General features: G+C 50.7%; 4 protein-coding genes across 4 annotated transcripts; 1 reads left to right on the top strand and 3 right to left on the bottom strand.

The window, feature by feature from the left end:
- Nucleotides 1-5,039: 5,039 nt before the first annotated feature.
- Nucleotides 5,040-6,092, bottom strand: BDP55DRAFT_636706 (alpha/beta hydrolase; the record flags this gene model as incomplete). Its single annotated transcript, XM_060572924.1, has 2 exons — nucleotides 5,040-5,648; nucleotides 5,700-6,092. The coding sequence occupies 2 exons, from the start codon at nucleotides 6,090-6,092 to the stop codon at nucleotides 5,040-5,042; spliced, it is 1,002 nt and encodes a 333-aa protein (XP_060424485.1).
- A 5,939-nt stretch (nucleotides 6,093-12,031) lies between these two features.
- On the bottom strand, nucleotides 12,032-13,597 carry BDP55DRAFT_334608 (uncharacterized protein). Its single transcript, XM_060566872.1, has 6 exons — nucleotides 13,388-13,597; nucleotides 12,884-13,314; nucleotides 12,731-12,828; nucleotides 12,656-12,671; nucleotides 12,463-12,599; nucleotides 12,032-12,401 (listed from the first exon to the last, which is right to left on the bottom strand). The coding sequence occupies exons 1-6, from the start codon at nucleotides 13,478-13,480 to the stop codon at nucleotides 12,304-12,306; spliced, it is 873 nt and encodes a 290-aa protein (XP_060424484.1). The 5' UTR covers nucleotides 13,481-13,597; the 3' UTR covers nucleotides 12,032-12,303.
- A 2,718-nt stretch (nucleotides 13,598-16,315) lies between these two features.
- On the bottom strand, nucleotides 16,316-16,608 carry BDP55DRAFT_733035 (uncharacterized protein; the record flags this gene model as incomplete). The annotated part of the gene is made up of 2 exons (XM_060580021.1): nucleotides 16,316-16,490; nucleotides 16,562-16,608. The coding sequence occupies 2 exons, from the start codon at nucleotides 16,606-16,608 to the stop codon at nucleotides 16,316-16,318; spliced, it is 222 nt and encodes a 73-aa protein (XP_060424483.1).
- Nucleotides 16,609-22,040: 5,432 nt separating this feature from the next.
- On the top strand, nucleotides 22,041-23,226 carry BDP55DRAFT_772392 (uncharacterized protein; the record flags this gene model as incomplete). The annotated part of the gene is made up of 3 exons (XM_060581139.1): nucleotides 22,041-22,666; nucleotides 22,743-22,993; nucleotides 23,107-23,226. The coding sequence occupies 2 exons, from the start codon at nucleotides 22,041-22,043 to the stop codon at nucleotides 22,747-22,749; spliced, it is 633 nt and encodes a 210-aa protein (XP_060424482.1). The 3' UTR covers nucleotides 22,750-22,993; nucleotides 23,107-23,226.
- Between the last annotated feature and the right edge of the window lie 1,578 nt (nucleotides 23,227-24,804).

The raw sequence follows: 24,804 nt of genomic DNA, 5'->3' as shown, positions 1-24,804 counted from the left end.
AAGACAAAGATGACTTCTACTAACACTGAATAAGCCTCCGGGTGGCGCAAGAGTACGGATAGGCATTACCTAGTAAGCTCGCTCTATTTTCTGGAACCCTGAGATCAACAGGCTTGACGCCGCCCCAAGTCCAATTTTGCCCCACCCAAAGGAGCCTAATGCTTGATGAATATGGTGGTTATCACACAGTACGGTGCGCAATATAACTATAGAATACGCGCAATATGCCTTAAGCACGCGCTCAACTCGATAATATGATTTAATCTAAAAGTATGATGTAATACGGGATCGTAAGTATGTTGCTTATGCGGGCCAGAAAGATCGAGGGCGGCCTACGCGGATGTTCTGAACTCTAACGTCAAGATGCTTGATGGATGATCTCTAATCTTTTGACATACGATTAAAGTTCCAAACACAGGCCAGAGATGAGAAACTCTAACACGTAAAGAGCTCGCGGATCGAACGCATCTAAATAATCTGGAGCAAGCAGTGATGCCGGCTGCAGGAAAACACCTTTCCCAGCGGCTCCTATCACTACCGGGACTAAAGTCGAAGAAGTCCTTTACAAATATATGGCCACTCCCAATCTATACGCTCTGCTTATGAGCGCAATATGGACGTTCTGTGTTAATCTGAGGTGAGATATTTCACTCGATAACAAGTTGAGACCTGTGGATGTTATACTGTGTAAGTCAACATCGCTATCGGGCGAGACTTTCTCTCACGCATGCTAAAGGTCGATTTATACTTGCAATGAATATAATAACCCCTAGTTGCCTAAGTATCCATGACGTCGCATGCTTAGGGCGGCCCAAAGCGAAATGGAATAGACTTGTTGTGGCACTGGAAGGAAGCATTCATATGAAATATGGATTCCAGGAATGGCCCAAATTTGAATTAGATTATGAAGCTGACTTCAGTGCTGATCTTGCAAGCCTTCGGGGTGAGAGAACTTCGTTCGATATCCTAAAAGAGTGGGTTTCCTAAGCAGAACCTGCCGATAGGAGGGCTTAAAGCTCGTTTCTCCGTATTCAAGAGTCGTGGCATTTCGTGGGCAAATCGAGATTAGACGCCTAAGCAGTCTGAGACAACGTAGCTGGTAGGTATGAGATCGCAAAGTAGCTTCTCTCAGATACAACTAACTTCGCTTGGCCGATGATGGTGCTGGTCTGGTGTGTCTGAACAATGAGCTAAACTGAAAGTAGAATGAGTTGCATCGGGATCTACTGCACAGTCGATATTCTTCCTCCGACGCACTAGTCCAAGCTACAGGGAGCTAGTCTTAGAGCAACTTGGCTGACATTAGTCTGATCGTCTTCTGATCAGGGTCAGAGATTCGGAGGCGGGAAAATTTTAGCGAAGAGGCCTGGCGGACAGGCATAGGATGGTAAGTAACGTGACCAAACTGACACGGCGATTTTGCGAATGATGAATTTCTGCGAGCCAATATCCTAGCCTCAGTGGGAAACCGCAGAGTCTCACCCTGTTGGAACTTGTAGCCACCGCCTTGCGGTAAACTCCTTGACTTACGGTTTTGACTATGGCCCATCGTCCTCGATGCAACCCCATCCCATCTTATGCGGCGTTATTTAGAGAATAGGTGAGCATCTCTCGCGCCACGAAAGAAATAAGATAATGTTAAGGTTCGTTTCAGGTTCCAATTTGTGATGTCCTTCCCTCCCCGGGTGGTTGGGACGATGGTTCGCATCAGGCTGTGGTAAGGCGCCTCTGATGCTACGTAACCACGCACCTTGGCAGGGAGGGCGAGGAAACGAAGTATTTTGCGCATGCGCTTCAGATGAGTCTCACTAGCAGAGAGAGCCTCGGCCGGTATGGTCAAAATTGACGCGATGGTCTCATCGGTGGCGGATGAGATGACCTTATCCAAAGTTCAAACAGATGATATGTGCATTTTTCGGCCAAGGTACCTTGGTCAGTATGGGCGGGCGGGCGAACTCTAAGAGTGTGCAGTTGGAGCCGAAAGACCCGCTTCCCTACAAGACTGCGCCTCGGGCGGTGAACCCATTTAGTGATCATTCACTTCATTGTCATGGCATAGGCGTAGCCAATGAGCCATGATGGTCGTTAGGCGTCTGCGGGCATACGCCCAGGCCATGAACCCGCCTCTGCAAGCTGTTGGCGACGGGGTGGTGGCGACTTGGGTGATCTAGCGGGCTTTCAAGTAGTACAGACAACACTGTATTCAGAGTGCAGTACTAAGAACGAGGCGCTGTGGCCCCCAAGCACTTTTGTAGTCTCAATGCGATCAAAGTTGTAGTAGTTGTAGACTGTGGAAATAATTCTCAGTTTCAGTGTCACAACATCACTAGAAGACGATCTCCTGGTGCAGGTATAGACGAAAACCACTAAACCTTGAAAGCGCCGAATATGGGAATTAACACAACTACATTGTCCTACACTGTCATGAAGGACCCAGAAGTCATACTGCTTCGACCCACTATCTACATGATGGTTTCGTTCCTACTTTTTACTGCCCATCTTCGAATAACCATCTGAAAATTTGTCCCTGCATTTGGTGACTAACGGTTGTTAGCTGTTGTTGCGTCGGAGTCGGGGCGCAGGAGCGATTGCACTCGAGGGTCCATGGATCGATCTACGGTCCATTTTGCGATTGGATAAGACAGTACGTACCGATGACCCTTGCACCGGGCAGTCAAGGCAGGGTGTTGGTGGGGACCCGGTAGTGCACGCCCCCTGTAACGGTGTACTAAAGTTTGGCGTCATCGAGGGTCACTTCGGCAACCCGCTTCTCGTCCGTGTAAGTCGAGAATTGGGCCCCGACAGCTGATACCCGTGCCGGTTGAGAGACAGTGGGCCGGAAATTGGGGACGGCGCCAACGCGGAGGCTCTGACTGGGAAAGACCTGAGTGACTTCGTCGATAATTTTCTCATTTCTACTTAGGCGGCTCTGCTGAGTGGATTTGTTCCCGATGCTCTCACCCTTTGGATGATGGAATGCTTGGTCCGAGATAAAATGTTGGACCCGCGAGAGCTCTCTTACCGGCCCATCTTGAGGTGCGTTTCGGTCCATCGAGCTTTACCGCCGGGATATAATGTAAGCTATCTAACTTATAGCACAGAAATAGTGCAGTTAAGACAAGATTGAAAGTGCGAAGCGTTGAAGGATGGTCACCGTACGGTAGTCGGAAGATGAGACGCCAGGTCTAGATCCTGCGGATGACCTTAGGCTTTTCTGCAACCACGAAGAACTTGCCTCGTAATGGCGGGTACGTAGGCCTTACGTAGACTAGCTCAGGCTAATTCTGTCGAGCTCAATCTTTGAGATAGATTAAGACGTTGATGCGAGATAATGAAAGTGATAGAAGGGCTAGGACAGGCCAAGCTCGGAGGGAAGCGCGGGAAAGGTGAAAGTAATGGGCAGAGTGAGCGGGGCGTCTATGAAGTTGTAGACAACCAAGTTGATTCGAAAAGAAAGAGTCGTAGAGAATAGATCGAATGGTAGAATCTTCCTGTATTTTTAACAAGCGGACGGCATGGTATTTAGCTGCTTGATGGGTTTCCGCGTTCCCCAAGTTTTGTGGGAATGTGGAAGCCCAAAGTCTCCAAGGCAGAGTGATCCTGATCCTGGTCCTTATCCTTATGATCGGCCAATGTTCCGTGTTCTCGTATGCTACCTTGGCAGGTGGCCACCCCTGTTATTCTCTGCAGTCAAGCTTAGAGCGCCACGGCGCCCATGGCCTATGGGAGGGCTCATTCAGAGCCTGCCGATACTCGAGGCGCTAGTCAGGTTTGCCTTAGCGGTCGGGGAAACGCAACCGGGGTTCAATTTAGCGCGCCCCCGCTTGGGAGGGAACACAGTCGACAAATTCTTGCGAGGGAGGGGTGTCCCTATTTTTGTACTTCTAACAAAGTACCGCGGTAATGAGCAAATTCCTTCGTGTGCTGACTTCCATCAATCCCGGAAGGCATAGATGGAGCGGTGAGTGCAAATTGCGTATGAATTATCAAGGAGATAAGTATCGGCTGGACCGAAGTGTGAAGACGCCGGCCAGATCGACTGAGTAGGACCGCCCTTCATGTTCAGGAAGTGCAAGGCCAGATTTCCGAAAGGTTAGAGGAACGACGTGGCGGGGGTTTTGCGAGATTCTAGGGAGAAATCTATCTCCAACGTTGTACCCATAACTTACGTTTTGATCCCCACATTCATGCTGCGGTATAAGACAGGAGCATCAAATGATCAAGTTGTCGCAAGGTGAGCAGAACCGGTCATGGAAAATCTTTGACTCCCCGCTCTTGAGACAGAGACTGTGTTCTTGATGATTTTGCTCAATGAGAACACGCCACAAGGACCCGGGCATGTCTACATAGCTCTATTCTGGCAGAATTATGGTCGCAGGGTTACAAAGTGCTGGTTGTCTTCCTAGATGGAACTTCTTTTGATCTGGCCCGCTGATATGTATAAAATATTATATTTGAGTATTTCACCCCCTGAGAAGCCCAAAAGACTTCTGCGTCGGCAATCGATTGACATGTTCACTTGGCGTGGGCGGATCATTGTCAAATGTAGCGTTCCCGTGTGGTCTTCATTATCAAAGGGGAGTAAATGCTGATTAAATTACGTAGAAGTTAAAGATACCCATCTTCTTTTACTTCAACTTCAAACTGCCCGGTGGAAATAGTCAGATCGCCTTAACATGTATATCGGAGTGGAAAAAAACATGTTGGAGAATGTTACCATAGGAACTCGGACTTACCAGCCATCTCATATTAAGCGAAGAACGATAGAAATATTGGAATTTACAGGGTAATAATAGGTATGAACTTAAAGAGCCACGAAGAAACTGTTGGGGCTCATGGGTGACGAAAGTGAAGTGCTTCTCTGTAAAAGAGTGGTTCTAAAGAGATGAACTGAATCCATAGGCAACAAATATCTGACTGGTTGGACTCGGCGCTGTCACATAACCCCCAAGATCTGTTTAAAGAGGAAGTGAGCCGAGAATGATCTTTTATGTCTACAAAATTATGTTGAAACATACAAAGCAAGAGAAAGAGAGATTTCAAATGTTCTGAACCAAATCCGCCAATACTTCTCTCCTCCGATTGAAGAAGATACTAGCATGCGTGTCGTCTTCGAGTCTAAGATTGGCTCTACTCCCCAATCGCTTGGCAATTTGTATTCCGTGATTCATAGGGACGAATGTGTCATGTTGACCATACCAAAGCCGTACAGGCAAATCAGGCCGAATATCCTCGATACGGAATCCGAACTCTGTGCCAACCAGGTGACCATCATTACTTACACCATCGATTCCTTGACCGTAATATTGTCGACTTGCCATGACCATGCGCCCCACAATCTCTCTGTCTGACCAGATCCCAGCTTCTTGCTTCGGGAACGTTGCTTTCTTCTTCTCCGCATCCTGGAGCTGCAGTTCGAGCCGTTCTTCGTCTGATAGATGGAAGCGTCCTTGATGGTGGAAGAACCATCCGGCAATGCGCGGGGTGTACCGCCAGCCGTAGTTGAATCCGATCCAGTGAAACCATCCAGCTCCGCTCATGCCAATGTCAGGCGGCCCAATGCCGCAGACGATGGATACGCATTTGAGCTTTTCGGGAGGCATTGAGTTCGCACAAGCTAGTGCATAGGGACCGCCCCCAGACACGCCCTATTGAACATTAGCAGTCGCGCCACAGAAGGCGAAGGTTCTCCAACATACCAGAACTCCATATTCCTTCAGCTTGAGATGCGTCGCAAGATATTCCAAGTCTTTGGGGTGATCGAGAAGCGTTCGTCCGGGTTGAGGGGTGCTCAAACCCATTCCTGGGCGGTCCGTTGCAATAAGTCGAGCACCAACATCCAAAGCTGCCTCATGAAGGTGACCAGCTTCTATTCGGGAGCCTGGGAGGCCATGACAGTAGAAGATGGGCTTTCCGGTCGAGAGCCCGAATTGTGCATAGCCTAGTTTTCGGCCATCTGGCAGCGTGATAGTATCAGAAGTGTCAGGCTCGGGAACCAACCTCGGACCCGAATGTCGAGGTGATGATGCCTCTGTATTGGCACCTGTGTTGTTATTCCCAAACAGCAGTGACTTGATGTATGATATTGACATTATGGTGGATGCGGTACAGCGCTAAAACCTCAAGGGGTCATCCAAATGTGAGCGCTACGGATGGGGTTAACACTTATACATATATTTCGTCGAATATCATAGTGCTTATGTCGGTCCGGAAGGATGCGGCATGGGCATGAAGATCGCGAATGATTTGGTCGCATCGGGCTAGACTTCCGAAAGTGCCCGATTCTGCGCACGGGGCTCAGACAATGGTAGTTCAACTTCGAGGCGTACATCGACCCGGCGTTGTAAGCACACGTGAACCTGTGAGCCATCAGCTGAACTCTGTAAAGTCTTTCATCGATTGACCAGCATGCCTCGTAGGGGTCGGAAGATGAAAAGCTCTAGAAGATGCCCCGGGTTTGATGCAAGACCCGGTGGAGCTTGGAGGGTGATCATGATGGGGTAGCGGGCAACAAGCCCCACTGATCCCGTCCAAGGATACCATGAACTAATTTAAAGCTTATCGAACTAAAACGAGTCTCCGCTGAGCCAAATTTGACGTCCGCGCCCCCTCGAGTTCCTTCCTCACAGTCACTATAACTCAAGACACCTTTAACGCATAAGAAATGAACTGAAACTAAATACTTCAAAAGTGTTACGACTATGAAGTATCACTTCTAAGAATGGTTCCATGTCTATCATGTAGAAGGAATCTCAAAGTGATAGCACATCGTCAGTTTTTGGCTATTATTGTCTGAACCGCGAGACTTTCACAGCGTATAAGCCATTGAAATCGAACCTTCCGCACCACAAGATCTATCTATAGTCTATATATCCCCAGTTCTCCCGGAAGTGTCTATTATTCCCAAGTATACTTTGACGAAATTCCGTTACCGCCTGTAACGACGAGCCTAATCGGGCTTTGAAAATTGATGCCCAAGCCCCAACAGGTCTGCTTGTGTAACAATGCAGTCAAATTCCTTAGCCGCAATAGATTCGATAATTCGGTGCAATTGCTCCGATATTTCTTCTATCTCCTTAGTGATTCTCTCTCGACGTGCCCCGGGACTTTCGAAATTACTCGTGCACACCAACGTGATGTCTTCCGTAGGATTAACTCCAGTTCTTTGATTGAACAGGAACTCTATCCTAGAAAATGTTTCCATCTTCTTTCTTATTGTCTTATCCCCCCGTTTGCGAGTTCTGGTTTTGAGATGGTCGTCAGTACTGGTGCTGCATCAAGACCCAGCTGGAATCACTGGTCCTTGAGAGTGAAGCATAATGCTTGTAGAGAAATCAGAAGGTTTGAGCAGGTTTTACCTTTGACTACTGAGTATTTTCATCGCTGTGATAGTCTGATAGATGGTAGGATTTTCCTGAAAGACTGAAAATTTTCTTCTCCAAGATTGTAACAGCAATGCGAGGATGGTCTTGAACGAATACTACTTGAAGTAAACGCTCACAGAAGCTATGAAATGGTTCTAGCGTGGAAGTTGAGAAGACCGTCACGCTCGGGGAAATGGGTATTCCAGTCTTTTTAGGGGAAACGTAAGAAATTTGCGTCAGCTGATGGACGAGAACCATCGGAACGACAACGAATTCCAGGGACCTGCGGACTCGGAGATCTCCATAGAGGAGCGTTGATCACTGAAAGTATTGGTCTCAGGTCCCGCTCTGAGCCTCAACACTGGGCCAAGATAGGTGAATTAGTGTAGCCTCTCCGGGCAAATTAGTAGAAAAGTCGTTGCGTAAAACAGTCTTACCCTTGATCGACAGCTAACGAGTCCATCAATCCGCATGCTTCTGGAGTCAGAAAGTCAGTATCGGTCGTAAGCATGACATGTTTTCAGCTTGGTCGGTGCCCAGGGGCCAGCGGCCATTCTCACCGATGTCTGAGGTAGGCTGGCCAAGAGTCGGCTTAGGCCAGCTCAGCGCATCGTGCGTGTCTCAACAAAAGAACCCGACAAGAAAGCTTTGGGAGCAGATGCTTTGGTATCAGAGTCAAAAGTACCTAGGCACATGCTAGGTAGCTAGGTATGCAGTAGAAGTACTGTAATAGCGATGTGAAGTCGATTCGTTCCGTGATGGTTTCCATGACTCGGACTTGAGACAACGACGACGCATGTCTCTGTTTATCAAAGCAATTGCAGCCGCGGATCCCGGTACCAGAAGCTAGAAACAAGCCCGGCCAGCCTCAGCCTTGTGGATTTGTGTCGCGTGTCGTGATAAGGAATTTTGCCCAAAACTAGGTGAAACTGAATTGAATTGACGGAAAGAGCTGAGAAAGATGGGAAATATCTACATCATTTCAGATTCAAGAGGCTACTGCACCGCAGCTCAAATGGCATTTGCAGAGACTAAGGTAATGCACTCTCTGCTTCACAGCGTCTGCGACGTTGTCCATTTCAGAATTGCTGCATGTGACGGACGGTAGGACAACTAAGGCAGGGCTGTATTGAAGCAGCCTAGCAGTCAAGATCTTTAGCTTTTCATAAAGCCAATTGGTAACACGTTGTACATAACCAGGGCACAGGTCCTGAGACAGATGTCAGACCCTGGCGAATAGAGATAAGGTAGGTACTTGGCATGGCCATTAAGTGGCTTACGTTACTGTTATTCCCTTTTCCTTCGATCCAGCTTCGGAACTTCCGAAGCCTCTGTATTGACAGTAATGCCATGCTAGGCCCTAGAGCGACTCTCAGTCAGGAACGAGGCTCGGAATAAGACTGGGAACACTGTCCCATTGCGGATCAAAGTTCCTGGCGGTCGGTGGACGTGTGAAAAACCCTGGGCCTTGTAGAAATCCCTATCGGACTGAAAATGATATCGATGTGCCTCACATTGAATGAACTTCATGTCTTGCGAGCCTATGGAAGCCTTCCGTGAATGCGTTCAGCCGCTCGGGCCGGAACATGGGTCATCGCACTGGGCAGAATGACCCCACGTCGGCCCGGGACGAGGCCTGGATGCGACGAGTGCTCAAGGTACGGTACCCACGATACCTCACCCTGATGTTCGAATCTTCAGTGCTTTTGTGAAAACTTCAACCTGAGATACCTTGCTATGAAGCAATTACGGAAACGCAAAAATTCATGACAAAAACTTTCCAGCACTAAAGCCACACGTGACGCCAGATCTTGCACTTGTTGCTCGAGCATGGTCATTGCTCCTTCTGTTCAGCACATCCCCACACGGGCGGTTCCTGCCCCGAGAATATCTCCGACCTTCCATGACAGGACCAGTGCCTGCCTATTTCAATCTCAAAAGAGAAGAGCGACCTCTCCTGCGACCATGGGCCGGTCGCATGTGTACCTTGTACCTTGTTCATAACTGAGGTGTCTTGAGAAAGAACTTCAGCCGTTTCTCAGACGACCTGCTGTCAGGTGTCAGGCTGGCCTCCCTCCACGTGCCTTCCCACCCATTAAAGCAGGTCCCGTCCTACGCTATGTGGCGCTTCAACTTCCTCGTCATCAATGGAGAACTTTCGACCTGCTTCTAGCAACAACATTGGCACAAAGTTTGTCGCTCCAACATCGAGTACAGCCAAGGGTATATCGCTTGCTTCTAAGAACCATGGGATGGAATGCATCACTTTGCACCTTGCTGAAGTCTCGCGTCGACTTCTCTCGCAGCGACACGTGCACGAGCTTCGTACTCCCCAGTCCTGTTTGGCGCGTTCCGGCTGAGTCTCCGGTACAAGCTGGAATCCGTCTCAACAAATTCAGTGATACGGGACTGGGACTGTGCGGCCTGATCCGCTGGATTTGTCGTCGCTCTAAAAACAGATCAGAATCGGGGAACAGCGGGACAGGTAAGACACGGTAACGAACCTTGTCGTGGAAGCGCCATTGACAAGGACGGAGACTTCAGAGGCAGGCATACTGCAGCTGCAAAGATATGTGATAAGAAATAAGATGTTTTTGAAACGTATCGTCGTAATGGGAGTATTTTGACTGCTAATTCGCTGTTGTAGATGACTCAATTTCGATGGTCTGATTGAAGGGGAGAAAGCCACCAAGTTCACTGCAGGGTCGCACGTACTTATGGCCGACAACTGATCGTGAGGCGAGGTCCAACGCACTCACTCGCTCGTCCATCGTGCTATGCAGCGGGATTCTCGAAGAAAGAACTTTACAGTCACACCAGTTACATGGCCTCAATCTCACGACAGAAAGGCCAACAAGCCCTCGCGGCAGCCTCAAAGTTTCTCAGTGCCGTGGGCCTAGCTCCAATACCAAGCCTGGGACGAATCCAATTGGATGTTGTGCCGAGTCGATGAACGACCCGCCCAAGGCCATGTACGGGGGAAAAGGCACAAGATTCCCGGGGTCATTGCGAAAAGGAGTCGGACTGGCACTTGTCGGTGTCACCGACCCTGCATCTCTGATGGACCGCTTAGGATCGTGGGAGGGTGAACTCGGACCATCGCTTCACCCACCAGTCCGTCGACCATTCTAGCCTCACATGACAAAGTCGGCTGCAAGTTACCTGCGGATGCCTTGCGATGAATTCATTGCCGCGGAATTTCCAGCTACTCGGCGACCTGTTTGGGCGGGTTCATTGCGATTGGCAGTGTATCTGTCAAGCTTCACCGCGGAAGCAAGGCCATGCATCCGGCACCAGCATGCCGGCGCTCAACATTGACCGAGGAGCCATTCCCTCAAAGACTGCCCCAGGGCCCTCGGGTCACACATCCCATACTCCCCTTAGAACGTGCCTATTGAATTGAGTATGGCTCGGAGGTCGACAAGGAACTCTGCGCCAGTGGAACGGCCCATGCCGGGGCCACGTTGTTTGGCCCCATGTGGCTACCGTCGCCACATATACGCTTGCCTATTTGGGTGTTGCGGAGGCAAAGGTACGGCCTCATCAGTTCACTCTGAGGATGTGCCAATCGGATTTGGGAGAAACACCATCCCCATACCCAGGCAGTCTTGCGCTGCATCGGCAATGCACGGATACGTCCCTATTAGCGAGGGCAATCTGAGGCCAAGGACGATTACTCTTGCCGCCCTCCCCCGTCTGGAAAGTGAGATGTGGAGAAGCCGCCTCCACATGAGGCCCTTCTTCCGCCTCTCGATCGACATGCCAGATATAACACCGTGAGTACTACATCGAGCTGTATTACACCTCCAAGTGCATGCATACTGCGAACAAGATGCACGAGAGGGAAGAGCAAGGCCTCTTAGAGGGAGTGACGAGACTTGGCTGATGTTAATTGACACCCCATACTCATTACAGATTCCGCCTTGTTTGCGCCCTTGAGAGGGTTGGGCGCTCGGAGCGACGTGCCACCGCCGGTTGCTGCAACCAACCAACCCCCCCGCGTGTGCCACCCAAGAGCCTGAGACGACACAGATGGTATTGAAAAATCAATCTATCTCGGAAGCCGGTTGCGATAAGCGTGAGAGTTCTTCGATGAGCCAGTCCTAGGCCTGAAGCTGGCGCAAAAGGCTGACTAGTACTTCGGAGGATTCAAGGCTTTGGAGTTGGCTTAAGCGTTTAGGGTTCATCCGTTCCCGCGCCGCCAAAGCTATGGTCTCACGTCATGACGTCGACCTTGACAAGCATTACCCCTCATTGACTTCAGATGACAGGAAATGCTTGGGTCTCCCACACAACCAAGATATTCATGAATCGCTCCTCAGGCCGTCCCCACGTCGTTTGCCATCGCACCATCCCGTCCACGACTTCTCGGTGAGAGGGCGCGTGTCGGTGTAGCAGCATTCTACACTGGCGTGGCACAGCTTTGCGTGTGTTGCACCTCCTCGACTGCAACAAGATGATGCGCTTCTAGGCCTTGTGCTCGGCCACGTTTCCTCGCAGGGGTACGGCCGTACTATAGTTTGAAAGGACCGAACTGCATATAAGATGATAAGGTCATTTCACAATATCAGTTTTCAGATCAGGTCATGCCTCCAGCATGCCGCTTCACGATGATCTCCCCGCAAACACTCATCACTGGTCCCTACTCGAAGCCTCGCATCAATCTAGGCAACTTTTGGCGAAAAAGCGCTCGGCAATACGTGCATTAGGCCCCGGTTCCTCTCACGAGTAAAGCAAATGATGTTTGTGCTTTCTCCCCTTCGCTTATGGTCATCAATATGTACAAGAAATGGAAAATAGTTCACCGTGCAAAACCGTCCAGGCTGGGCCCCATGTCACAGGTGAGCTTCGCTAGCGCTCTCCACTCGGTCAAGGTGTGCATATCCGGATCTAGAACCCTGCAGGCGGTTGACTGGAGGCGAAATTCCGACGATGCTGTCTAGACAAAAACGTCATTTTGAGCACCTGGCTGGAAGCCCATCCTGGCGTTGTACCCGGGACTGTACCCGATGTCCGGAACGTTGTTCCCTTCGGCTTCTGCCAAGACTTTAGCATCTGGACGCGAGGATCAGGGCGTCATCGTCACTCGACAACTCACGATTCCAGGCAATCATTTGTTTCGGTCCAGCGACACACTTCTTCGAATCATCTCGGCAAGCGACAGGCGGCTTAGCGACTCCTAGTGTCTTCGTGGAAACGGCGTTGGTAACATTGCATCTAAAGTTCTGCATGTACCTTTTTCTGCTTGTCAGCATCTTCTCCTCTGATCGTGCCTGGTCACGATGACTTACATGTTTGGCTGGCCACCTGTGATTCACGAGTCAGTCAAATGCGCCAAGCGAGGCCATAAGCGAGGGTGATCTTACATCCATCTGGCACCCAGAGCCAGGCGCAGTAGCAACCTCCCACCGGGCAGGCAGGCAAGTCTGGGACTTGGTACGAAGTCACGCGTTTCCAAGGAGTACTGTTTTGGACCAACGTCAGCTGCTAACCTTTGGCATCAGACAGGCAGAACGTACTGCTCGACAACTGAAAAGACGACGAGGTTTTCCATCGTAACCTTCTTGATATCCGACTGATAGCTGATGGCGAATGCTGTGCCGGCCGTGGTGGTGTAGTTCTGCGTGTGCATCGCCCCGCCCTTCCCGTCCGGGTTATCGACGAGACACTTGCCCGGCCCGGGCGCGTGCCAGTCTTCCGGGTGTTCGCTGCAGTCCGGCCACTGCGTCGCGGTCTTGCCGCCGTAAGAAAGGCTTGTACAGCCGCGGTTGGCTCCGAGATCGACGGTGAACTTGCCCCGGGCGGGTAAGTTGAGGAACTGGCCCGCCGGAGGAGGCACCTTGTCGCATCCGCGGTCGGCTTGCATCCACCACTTGGCTTTCGGGAGTTGGTAGAGCGGGTTGACTACCAGGTTGGTGTTGGAATCGTCTACAGCGGTATTGTTCCCGCCCTGTCATTTGCTCGCTTCAGCATCATGCTTACCACAAGAGAGGATCCATGGGCCATGGCACTGAGAGACTCACTCGGCAATACATGCCATCAGCCCAAGCGGCGATGTGCCCCTCAACCAGACCGGCGGCGGCCAGCGCTGAAACAAGGCCAAGTGAGATCTTCATTGTGTCTTGACGGTGTCTCGATGACGACTATCAGATGGCAGTGGCTGACTGAGAGACCTGTGCACGGGAGCTGGATTCCCGTAAAAGGAGTGGACGGAGAGCAGTTGTCTCAAAGGGAGGGACTAAGCCTCTAGGGCTTGGGCTCGAAAAGAAGGAGAGGTGATGAGCGATCTGGCCGTATTGCACAAGATGCGGGGAACAACATGTTCTCTTTGGAAGGCGACGAGCAGCCTCTTATAAACATCGCAAGTAAGGTCGCGTCTCGGAGAAATCGAGATTAAGGAAGTTCGTGGCGCTGACACCGTCCGTGCTGATCAATAAGCTACCCCATATCGCGTGTCTGGGCGTTTGACACTTTCCTTCCGTCGTAATTGCGTTACGATGGATCATGGCAGGCAGTAGCTTAAATCCTGAGCCGTTCCTTCCCAACTTTCCACATCCAGCTCCTTCCTCCTCACCTTCACGTCGCTTCTGCCCACCTTCATCTGAAGAAGGTTAGGGAGCCAATTCACTTGATTCTATCACCAGCACCCCCGGTCTGTTCCCTACCTAAATTGGCCGAGTGGTTTCGACTCTGACGCAGAGTCGACACAAAGAAATACTCCAATGAAGCAGTGCTGGTCCGAGGGGCGCGCTGTTCAAATCTGGGCAGGGGCGTGAATTCTCGAGTAAGTCATCACCAGCCCTCCTCTCCTTTCCTTTTTGCTTTGGAAAATTTTTGTATTAAAGTCATTTGAGAGCTGCCTGCCCCTTTCTTGTGGATATGGGGAAGCGGAACTCCGCTGCGGTGAACTGTCTTCCCGGGATCCGCCCACGACCCTTTGCTGAAATCCACTGCCGGTGATATATAGAACCGCGAGGAAGCTCGGTCGGTCGTGTGCATGCCATATGTCTGAGCACTCGCCAAGGACACTCGATGACTTTCCCACTTTTTGTCCTAAAACAAGACGAGGTGCGGAAATTGAAACCATCCATCAAACGATTGGAAACGCGATCGCGGGGTCGATACAAGATTGACGTCGTTTCAAGGCTCGCACTTGTGGCGCTCTAACCTCAATGAACAACGTTTTTCGAAGCACCTAGCGATCCTTCGACTAGAGTCACGCCAACGCACAGAACAAGGGCAAAAAGAAACCTTCTTCCCAGAGATCGGGACCGGACGGCGGCTGTGGCTGCACCATTCCTACCTGTCCGTGCGGTCCCACAGACGGCGCAACGGCACCGGTGATCACATGTCAACGGCCCGCTCCCGGTGAACGGGCGACCAGGCGTCCCATGAGACGGCATCCCCGGACGAGGTATCGAGAGATCTGGGCATCCAGAGATCTTGTCATACCCCAACCCTTACATTCAGCCAGACATGGATGTCGGTGTAGCTGCCAGCGTCAGCGGCTCTGCTTTGTCAGACATCGAACGAATCATCATCGCGCGGTCGGTCATTGACTGTCCCGATTAAACTCGTGCCGAGGGTACGCCGTAGACAGATCTACGTATCCCCTGAAACCAGATCGGAACAAATCAAAAGTGCCGGGATTCCTTTTCGCTTGACAAAGTGCCGGTTCGCCTTAGTGTCGGGGGACCAAGCGTGAAAGCGCACTGGCTGGCTAAATTCCAGACGGCTGCGTCTCGGGCCTAATTTTCAGCTAGACAAGAACAACATGCAGGCTCAAGGCCACGAACGATTTCCGGACTCACAACAACTTCTCTGAACCTCTCACTGAATGGTCAGCAATGTCATCGGCCCTTGTTCGGCTGAGTTCTCGTCGCCCTACAAGGCGTGCAGGGATTTGCGGCCCACTAACAATTAGCATCATCGCGGGGTTCAGTGGAGAAGATCAAGCGAGGTCCAGGACGGATAAGGTACCTTGCAAACGCTAATGCCATTCCCCATTCTCCAGGCGGCCAGGCCAGGGTGTCAACTACCCACTCTTCGTGTTGGGAGGAAAGTCGCGGAGGGGAGGAGGCCCGGTGTTGAGCAGAACGAGTTACTGGTCCAGTAGTTGTTTGGAGTGGTAGACAGATAAGCACCACCCCTCCAAACGTGCACGACCTTGACCAAGCAAAAGCAAAGTTTGGTTGGGGTCTAGGACTAGGATGTCGAAAATGGGCCGCGCGTGCCCTCCCGTTCAGCTTCGCGGATAGCTGGCCAATGATCCACGGCTCGTCTTGGAAAGAGCCTTGTTGCGTGGACTTAGCAGCCGAGACGCGCGTGCCTTTCGTGGACACTTGCGCTTTTTGCGTCACCTGTGCCCATGGAGTTTGGTATCGGGCCTTGTTTTTCCTTTGCGTAATAATGAGTCGTCGTTAGCGCGCGGTGGGTTGGGCATAGAGATACAAGACATCATCAAGGCCATCGATTTCTGTCGACATCACCGAGACCATCGATTTCTGTGGTGCCGCACGCATCGCAAAGCTGAATTCCGCGGACTGTCGTGGGTTGCAGGTCTCGGAGCGGCGCAGGGTTGCATAGGGGTAGTTGACTCGTGATGGGGCCACATAGAATGTAGGGAACATTGCATCTATTTGCAAATTAAATAATCCTCGAAACCTTTTGATACATGATACACCTTCGAGTAACCAGCTTGCCCTTGGTGGACGTTGAAAATCGGTACATCCTTTCCTAAGCACATAATGATAGATGAAAGTACTCTGGGGATTGTTTTCTCTAAGCTCGATAATTGAAACAATGAGGAACGACATTACTGTAGGAGGCATTTGGAGAAACAACGAGGTTAGACTAGCCAGAAGGAAATATAGTGACAGGTTGTAGTGTACACGGGATCTGGAAGTGACAGCGGGGTATGCTTGAGTGCACGAGTGTTTCGTCGTAGTCGTTTATGGGAGTTTCGCGAAGTGTTGACCAAGCTTGTCTTCAAGGGTCTGAGTTTTGGATTGGCCATCGTGGAGACGGGAAATTAGATCGTCCTTGTTGTCTCCGTTAAACATGTCGAGGCGGACTTTTCGTGAGGGTTTTTCGTCGGAGGGAGACTTTCCGGCAGACTTGCTGCTGCTGTCAAAAGTTAGTCACTAGTAAAAGGAGAGTCCATTCGCGACAGTTGGGAGATGAAACAAGTGTCTTACGAGCTTCCAGTATGGTTATGTTGTGAGGATGTGAAGCTAGCTGGCATGGTGACGATGCTGCGTAATTCTGAAAGAGAACAAAGCGAACAGTAAAGTATAGAGAAGTTGATGACCGTGGTGACGAAGTTGAAGCTGAGGGATCGTTTGAATTTCAGACGTTGAGCATTCGCTTGACGCACATCAAGGAGGTGTTTGGGCCTTCTTTCAGGGGAGGAACAGAGAGAGCAGATGGCTACAGAGTAAATCTCATAATGGAGGTCAAGTGGCGAAAGATAGAATTTAAGTGAATGAACGTGAAAGTGTTGCTAGGAACAAGAGAGTTGTCGGCGGCCCAGATTTGGACGCCTTCTGGAAGCGGTCAAAAGGGCATGAAGGGCGTGAAGTGCGTGGGGGAGAACAGATGAGAGATGGGCGGTGACGGCCAAGGCATAGAACACGGCACTGAGTACCGACCAAGATAGTGATGGCTACTTAGACACACAGTCCATCGAAAGGAGAGGCAGGGGGGGCGGGATGACAGACAAGCACCCCGGATACTTGGCAACTTGCCCAGTACCCAAGTCTCCTTTCAGTTCAAGCGTCGGTATTGTGAGTCGTCAAGTCCGGCATTGGCCTTGTGCCTGACTGTCAGAAGAACTTGATTCGGAGATCATTGTGCCTTTTGGTACCTATCTTTCCTGCCTGCAGGGCTAGCGGTCGGGATAAGTTCAGGAACAGGGCCATGTATTGTGTACATCATGAACGTAGCCAGTAGGTGGCAAATCTAACAGGTGCAATTTCGTAGGATGCATCAGACTGAGACATAGGCGTCGTTGCGTCTGGAGTGTTGCTAGAGGAGGATAAACAGGGTGGAGAACACTGGGGGAAAGGGTGGCGCGCAGGTGAGAGGAATGATGATGGAAGTATGGAGAGGTAAGGCGAAGAAAGCGGGTGATCGTGCTTGACAGAAAACTAAGGTAAGGTAGGTAAGTGGTGTGGTAGTCTATCAGTGGGAAGTGCAGCGTCCGCAAAGCAACAAAGCCACCCTGGGAAAAGCCCCCAAATTGGATGGGGATGCTCCAAAAGCTTTCTTTTCGCGACTGCGCCCGAGGAGCTTGCAGACAGACCAATGCAGGGATTTGGGTAAGTCATGTTTCCCACTTGGAGAAATGTCGCCTTCATGGGTCAAATTGTCTTGAGTTCACACCCAGTACATCCTTGAAGGAGAGAACAGGGCGGGCTCGAAGAAGTGCGGGGAAAGGGCGACGGTTTTCTTGTAGCCACACCCCCGGATGCGTCTTGCTGCGCACGCGGCGCAGACGTGATAAAGAAGTCCTTCAGTACGGGAGGCTTGGTGCTAAAGCGCTCAATGCTGAAAAGCGGTGAGCTTTAAAGAGGCCAATAGTCTTTCTCGGACGCCACAATGCGCAATCAAGGTCGCCGGTAACTGAAGATGACTGAGAAGGCTCTGAATGGCTTCTGAAGGAACTGGTGGGAGGGTGTTCGGCGAAGGAAGCTATTCTTTTGAACCAACCACGCGTAGAGACCGCCATAGGATGATTGTCCTCGTCCGTGGATCCTGTCCGGTAGCAGCGGGGAGCGGGCTGGTTATCGATCAGCCCGCAGTCGTCAAGTTGACGGCGGGCGTAGTTGGAGGCGAATATTGGGTCCGACATGGACGGACAATGGTAGAGTGAGCTTTGGTAGTCGGATTTGGCCCCTGTAGCTGGCCAAGGTAGACAGCGTCGGTCATTAGCAAAGAAATACGAAGGGTTGAACAACTCACGATCAGCAGATTAGATTCGAAACAAGCCAAAAGTGCCGTAGGTGGTTGGGTGGTCGAAGGGGTCGAGGCAGGGTTGTTGTTCGGGGTGGTAGTCCGTATCCGTAGCGGCGAAAAGCTGGCCTGCGAAAAAAGTACGCTAGACTGACCGATGCCAGGTAAAGATGTTGAGCAGAGGCTGTGAGATTGTGGAATTGTGGTATTGCGGGATTGTGAGGATGTGAGAATGTGAGAATGTGACTTACTGCGGGCTGAAGGCTAAGGCCGGTAGAGCCGCGATATGAGGATGGGAAGGGGCGGAGACGAAGCCGGCTCGGATGGGACATGGATAGAGGACGGAAGGCGGTGGGGACTGAGGAGAGCTTTGTGCGTGATGTCCGAGGCAGAGAGAGGCAGGAAAAGGGCGAGGTCATCCGCTTTCTCCTGCCTTTCTACCTTACCTTAAAGGTACTTTACTCCAAGTTCTGAACACTCGCCCAATTGGCAGGCACCCGAGGCACCAGATGAGTCCACGCTGGATGGATCCCGTACCAAATGGGTTCGTACCAAGTAATTCCGTGCCAGGCGGGATGGGCCATTCATCCCTGTCCTGTCCCCTGGTCGGCCCCTGGAGCTTCTTTTTTTTTTTTTTTTCCAAGGGCCACCCATGTTTGGAGCTTCTATTCTCTCTTCTGGATAGAATCATCACGACCGGCCTCGTCTGGCAGGCTCCAAAGCTACCTACTTGGTCCTCAGGGATCAATTTAACCTCCCTACCAGGTACGCAGTAGCACCGTATACGCTCAGCATGAGGCGGGACTCACAATGTCGTAGTTCCTTGTCCCCTTCACCTTGTCACATTAATCCTCGCCAGCCCAGGTGGTAGTTTGTCATTTCTACCTGGCCCCACGACACCCGCCCTCTACTAGCACCGCTCGGGCCTTCAACACACGAAGATGGAGAGGAATGCTGACCGGTAGCAGTACATAAACATCCGAACCCTGCGCGCGACAGCACGGCTTCGCCCAAACAACCTTGGCAGCGATGCCACGGCGCCACGTGGCATACAATCAATATCCTTGATCCCTCGCTTCGAAGATCCCCGTCATCGCCCTGGAGTAGAAACCAGAATAGAACCCCCAAAGAAGCTATGATGCATGATATCTTGACCACACTAGCGCTAGGCTGAGATACGCAGACGGTAGTAGTCCGTTAGGGTGTCGTTGAGAATTGCTTCAAGCCGGTTCACCAATCTGGGTCGTATGCATCTGAGAGTTTATGTCGGGATGTCGGGAATGAATATGTTATGCAACCCCCTAACCCGATTCATATCTACAAGACGCTTGTACCTCAGAGCTAAAGGCCATTGGCAGCATGTCCTCACGAACTTTTTCAACCGCAATCATCACAGGCAAGAATTCACGTACGCTGTCAACATCTTTGGCGCCTTGCACTGCCAGCACACGATCGGTCGCCCGTCACTCCAGTTTTTACACTTCAAGTGAGGATCCTGTGAATGATCACGCCGTTTCTGATTCTCGACGGAGGCTACGAAGGGCGGTGAGTGAACCAAACTCGATGACATAGCCATGAGCGAGGTCATCACGCCTAGTGATGAGAGTTTGCAGCATCGCCACTATTCATGCTTTCTCCTCGTAGGGTGAGCGACACCTTTCATGTACCGCCCGAACCCGAGCAGCTGGACCGATGGAGTACCGCATCCCGCCATTATGCAAGCAGCCGCAGAACACATCCTACAATACAGCAAATGCGAATGAAGCTGGTTCCGTAACACAGCTCCGGCCTAGTCGTCCAGTGTCCAGGGCCACAACCTGATGTACCTGATAACGCAGCCAAACCAGCTCCCGAGCAAGTCTTGCTGCGAACCTGTCAGTACGACGGCGAAGACCAAGGTACCCCGGCACGGTGGTCTTCTTCTCCCAATCACGCTCTTCGCCGCGACTGATAGGGTTAATGAGAAGGTGGCCACGCATCATGCGGCCGTCCCAACACGCAAAATTTTGCCCGCCGGTCCAGGCTGCCGCTGGCTGCAACCACCATCCCTGACCGGTTCTGAACTCGCCAGCCCATCACCACATATCCTCTCCACCACTTGGCCAATGTCGAGCGGATTACCAAAATGTTGCCTATCAAGAAGACTCCACAGCTTGAAACACGCCACAGCAATAAAACATGTCCAAAGACCTCCACGAACATTCTGAAACCTGACAACCAAGACAGCCTCGTATCATCCATGCCATATGGCGGTGAGTGAGAAAGGGAAAGCTGCCATTTCCACCGGGCAACATCGTTGCAGATCGATAACTGCAATCGACCGTGTTCGTCGAAGTCACTTTTTCTTCATGGATCGGTAGCGGGCCTCATTTTGCTTCTTCCAATTCTGCACTTTTCACCATTGCTTTTTCTTGACGGCCGCAGGATACTCAATGGTTTGATCGCTGCCTTTTGGGCCCGGCGCTGCCAGGAATTGCCAGGCAAGAGGCGCGCAGGCATGTCGGTCTTGTTGCGATCGTGGTGACTATTTCGACGGCAAAACGGCCTGTTTTGTTGATGGGTTTTCTACGCCCAGGGCACAACAGGCTGGTATCCGGCCATCGTCCTTACTGCCTCTCCTTCTTGAGCCTCATCAACTTACCCCTGAGCTACTGTAGTTTTTCGTGTCATCCTTCAATACAAGGGCAATTGCCGGAGCGATCAGGCAAACATCTCGGGAGACCGACGCGGCCCCTGAGGCGAAACCGTCGACCATGCGCCCGTGGGAGGCGAGTACGGGTGTCCCGCTGGCCTCCCCTGTCTGTCTGTGCCGCACTATACCGACTCGAAGCGGGCGCCCAAGTTCTCTTGTTCCCTGGCTTCTCAGTCACTTTCGCTTGTCAAAATCTCGGCCTTGGTTGATGGTGTGCGAGTGGCCCCTCATGTTGCATCCCAACTGCTCTACCCACACAAATCCGGATTGGGCGAGATGCAGCTTGCGCCTGGTTCCTGCCGTCCTGCCATAAGTGACATTCTTGCCGCAGCTCTCCAGACCGCTATTCCGGATATCGATTCAAAACAGAATGCAAGATCCTGCTGGCCGAACGCCTCACTGCGCGACACCTTTTGTGTACTTATGCATACCTGGTGACTACACGTTCGGTTCATCGGCTGGTACCATGCCAAGAAAAGCTTCCTCGGAGCCTTGCTGAGGTATCATTGCTGGACCCGAAGGATCTCTGGCAATTCATTTGTCGAAACAATTCGATATCGCTTCTAGCGGCCACTCTGTGGTTGGTAAGCGTTGCTGTCGTTTCCATTGTCAGTCATTATGTGACATCTTTGATTGTGTTCACCTTCTTGTGTCCTGACCGAAGGTCTATGCATCGGTCACATATCCTTTGGCGAATCACTTTTGATCAAAGCGTATCGGCTTCCTTTGTTAGATATTATATGGGGGGACGCACAAAGACGTTGAGAAACCACGTCCGAACTCAATACATCTGTACTTTGTGGTCCAGAAACAAAGAACCAAGATTACGGTGCGACCCTGAGCAGGCTAGATTCTTCGAAGAAGGTCTTCATAAGCCCAGAGGCTCACCGGCTGTTGTTTCTTCTTCTCCCATCCTAAACGAAGTCAGACCATCAAAAGCCAACTACCATTACACACCTACAAGCATTACCAGGTAGATCTCCACTCCTATCTCTGCTAACATCATTCACAGAACCAAACCCAAAAACAAAATGCCTCCTCACGAACCTCTCAGATACACGCTCGCTCCCCGCGTACTTGGCAACTTTGACGGCGTCACCTGCCCAGGCGCCAAACGCCTCGTGATAGGCCTCGTAGTCGTCTCGGTCATCTGCTTCTTGGCAATCTATTTCGCAGTACACTTCCGCATTCACTTAGCGCGCGACAAAAAGACTTTCTGTTCCCTCGCCATGGACCTCGAAGAGCTCCAAAAAGTCCACAAGACGCTCAAGAACCAGCACGAATTCATCCGTGAGGACTCTCGCAACTTGCAGATGACGCTAGACTTTTACACCAAGGAGTTTGGTATGCACCCGCGCCATAATCAATTGAGATTCGAGCCTGGGCATCAACAGCAGGCCTCGGGTATGACTGACGCCGGCGGTCTTTCGGGCCATGGAGGCGTGCGGGAGGATGAGGACGTCTTTGTGGTTCAAAGCCCTTCCGAGGAGTCCGTAAGAGGCGGGGGTGAGGAGGGTGATATTCCGGCCGATGGTGACCGTGTTCCACGGTACAGCGAGGAGCAGAAGAAGAAGGCGAAGCCGCCACGTATTGAGGCGATTGCAGCTGGTATGCAAGATGTTCCTCTGACGCCCCCCGCTCAGGGGCAAGGTCTTAGGTAGGTTCTCTTTTTATCATGTCTAATTAGGATTATTGGCCGCCAGACTATGGGGTCCCAGTCTCACAGGCAGAAGATTATAGGCATATCAGTGCGCGATTTCAGCGTTTACTCGGGACTCGCTTCGCTAAGGTACCCGACATCACAGAGTCAGTAAGGTGAGTTGCAGAGTTTGAATTTGACGCACTCTCTTATTTACTTTAAGGGCTTTGCACTATTAATATATATTGAATGAGTCCATGTTCTCCGGTTCAATCAAATGAAAATATTTTTGAATCGTGACTGCGAAGGGAGCCCGTCTTCCAGGTTCCTACCCCGTCCATACATGTAAGAGCCAAAGGCGTGTCCCATACCCTACGGTCCGACACATAGCAAAGATTCAGTCCGGTAGTAATTTCCAATTTATATTGCAAAGCTGACACTTTCTTGTACACTGTTAGGGCCGTTATAGATTTAACATTGGAAGCTGCTAGATGGCAGATGCCCCATCTGTTCCCGCCGGCCTTTCGTACCTATCTCCAATTTCACCTTTCTTTGCTAAGAATTTGTTTTGAAGTGCTCTACATACTATCTTTCTAGCGTATCTACTATCTGGTCACAATGAAGTTCACAATACCGTAAGAAATAATATAGTGGGATCTGTGGGAGTTCTATACTGTACCAAGGTAGTTATGGGAAGGAGTTAATGATAAAATAAACCAGGAGCCCGCACATGTTAACTCTTCAGCCTAGTATAAATTCTCTTGTTTCTCTCCTAGTAGTGTGTCTTGAAGTGGTTGACACTCACTCGCTGTCTCGATAACGTTTCACAAATACGTTGGAGAGAAAGCGAGGAACAAAGAAGTAAGGTCTTTGAAGAATTCGGCTTGACGGTTATAGGAGTGTCTCAATCATACGAAGAGTGCCGGTATCACATACAGCCTCACTGCTCGTTACAAAACCGAACGCCCGTTGCCCCGCCGGTATTACCTAGCTGCGGCGCTTACTGAGAAGCCTGAGTTTTTGATGATTATATGTACTGCGGCGGTGGGTGTTTGCATAAGAAGCCAGCACATGAGGCTCTTTCTATTTCGATAAGTCCATGGTCTCTAGCACCGATGACGTTATATTGACTTTAGCAATACCTTGATTGTGCAAGCTCTTTCACATATAGAAAGAAAAGGCTGAAAGGGGATGTTAGAGGGGCTTTCTCTGCCTAGTTCTAAAATATGCCAAAGGTGAAGCCGTGTCTTGCTGCATGGACTTGGCGAGACTACCAGTGTTAACGACATCTCGTTGTTCTCAAAGAAACTATGCAGATAATAAAGAGCCACTCGAAGTGGTTATGAAACACGACGATAGGAACGCTCTCCCACTCATACGTTATTCGTCGACAAACGTAATATCGGACATGACAGGAATAGTAATAGAGGCATCCCATAACATCCATTCATTGTTACGGGCGAAGCTCAGCACTGCATGCTGTGGATTAGACTCTCCCGTCCCGCTTATATGAACGCAATCCTGCTACAAGTCGGGAACTTGTAGTTACGAACCAACTAACTGTGGGTTGAGCTCTACCTTTTCCATGTACTAGTCGAATCTAGTCCTTCGCAGTTGCGAACACAAAATCCAGTTCTAAATATTTCGGATGATCAAGGGGCTAGAAATTTGTCACGACGCAAAGACTTGATCGTCTGTTGAATAATTGCAGCAAAAGGGGGAAGTCACTTGACATAGAGATACAATTAAACAAATAAACCCAGTGCTCAACCTGCAAAACCACTCTCATTTCCTCTCATCACTTCTGTTGAAGAAAGACATGGACCGAGCTAGAGCTTTCAAGAACCAGGGTGTCCGTAACTCGAACCTCTCAAAGGCCGGCCACGTTTGATGTCGAATCCGTGCAAGAAACAACGGCATAAAGGGCCCGAATTGAAGAGTTTTCAATACAATGCTGTCTTTCACTCACAGCCAATCCGACTTTATCTAGACTTGATCATCGGAACAAGGCATTTGTAAACTCGACCTCTTGTTCAGTTCCCGCCGACAAGGAAATGCAACAAAGCAGACCGTGGATAAAACGTGTTTTAAGGACTCGACTTCGATGGAAGTTGAATATTGAGCTTTGAAGGTTGGTTCTATATAGCTTCTGGTCC

The sequence above is a fragment of the Colletotrichum godetiae genome (genome assembly GCF_030913485.1).
Source record: "Colletotrichum godetiae strain CBS 193.32 chromosome Unknown BDP55scaffold_57, whole genome shotgun sequence".
In the NCBI taxonomy this organism is placed as follows: domain Eukaryota; kingdom Fungi; phylum Ascomycota; class Sordariomycetes; order Glomerellales; family Glomerellaceae; genus Colletotrichum; species Colletotrichum godetiae.
Note: the sequence above shows the minus strand (reverse complement) of the source record. Positions and strands in the feature narration are given on the sequence as shown.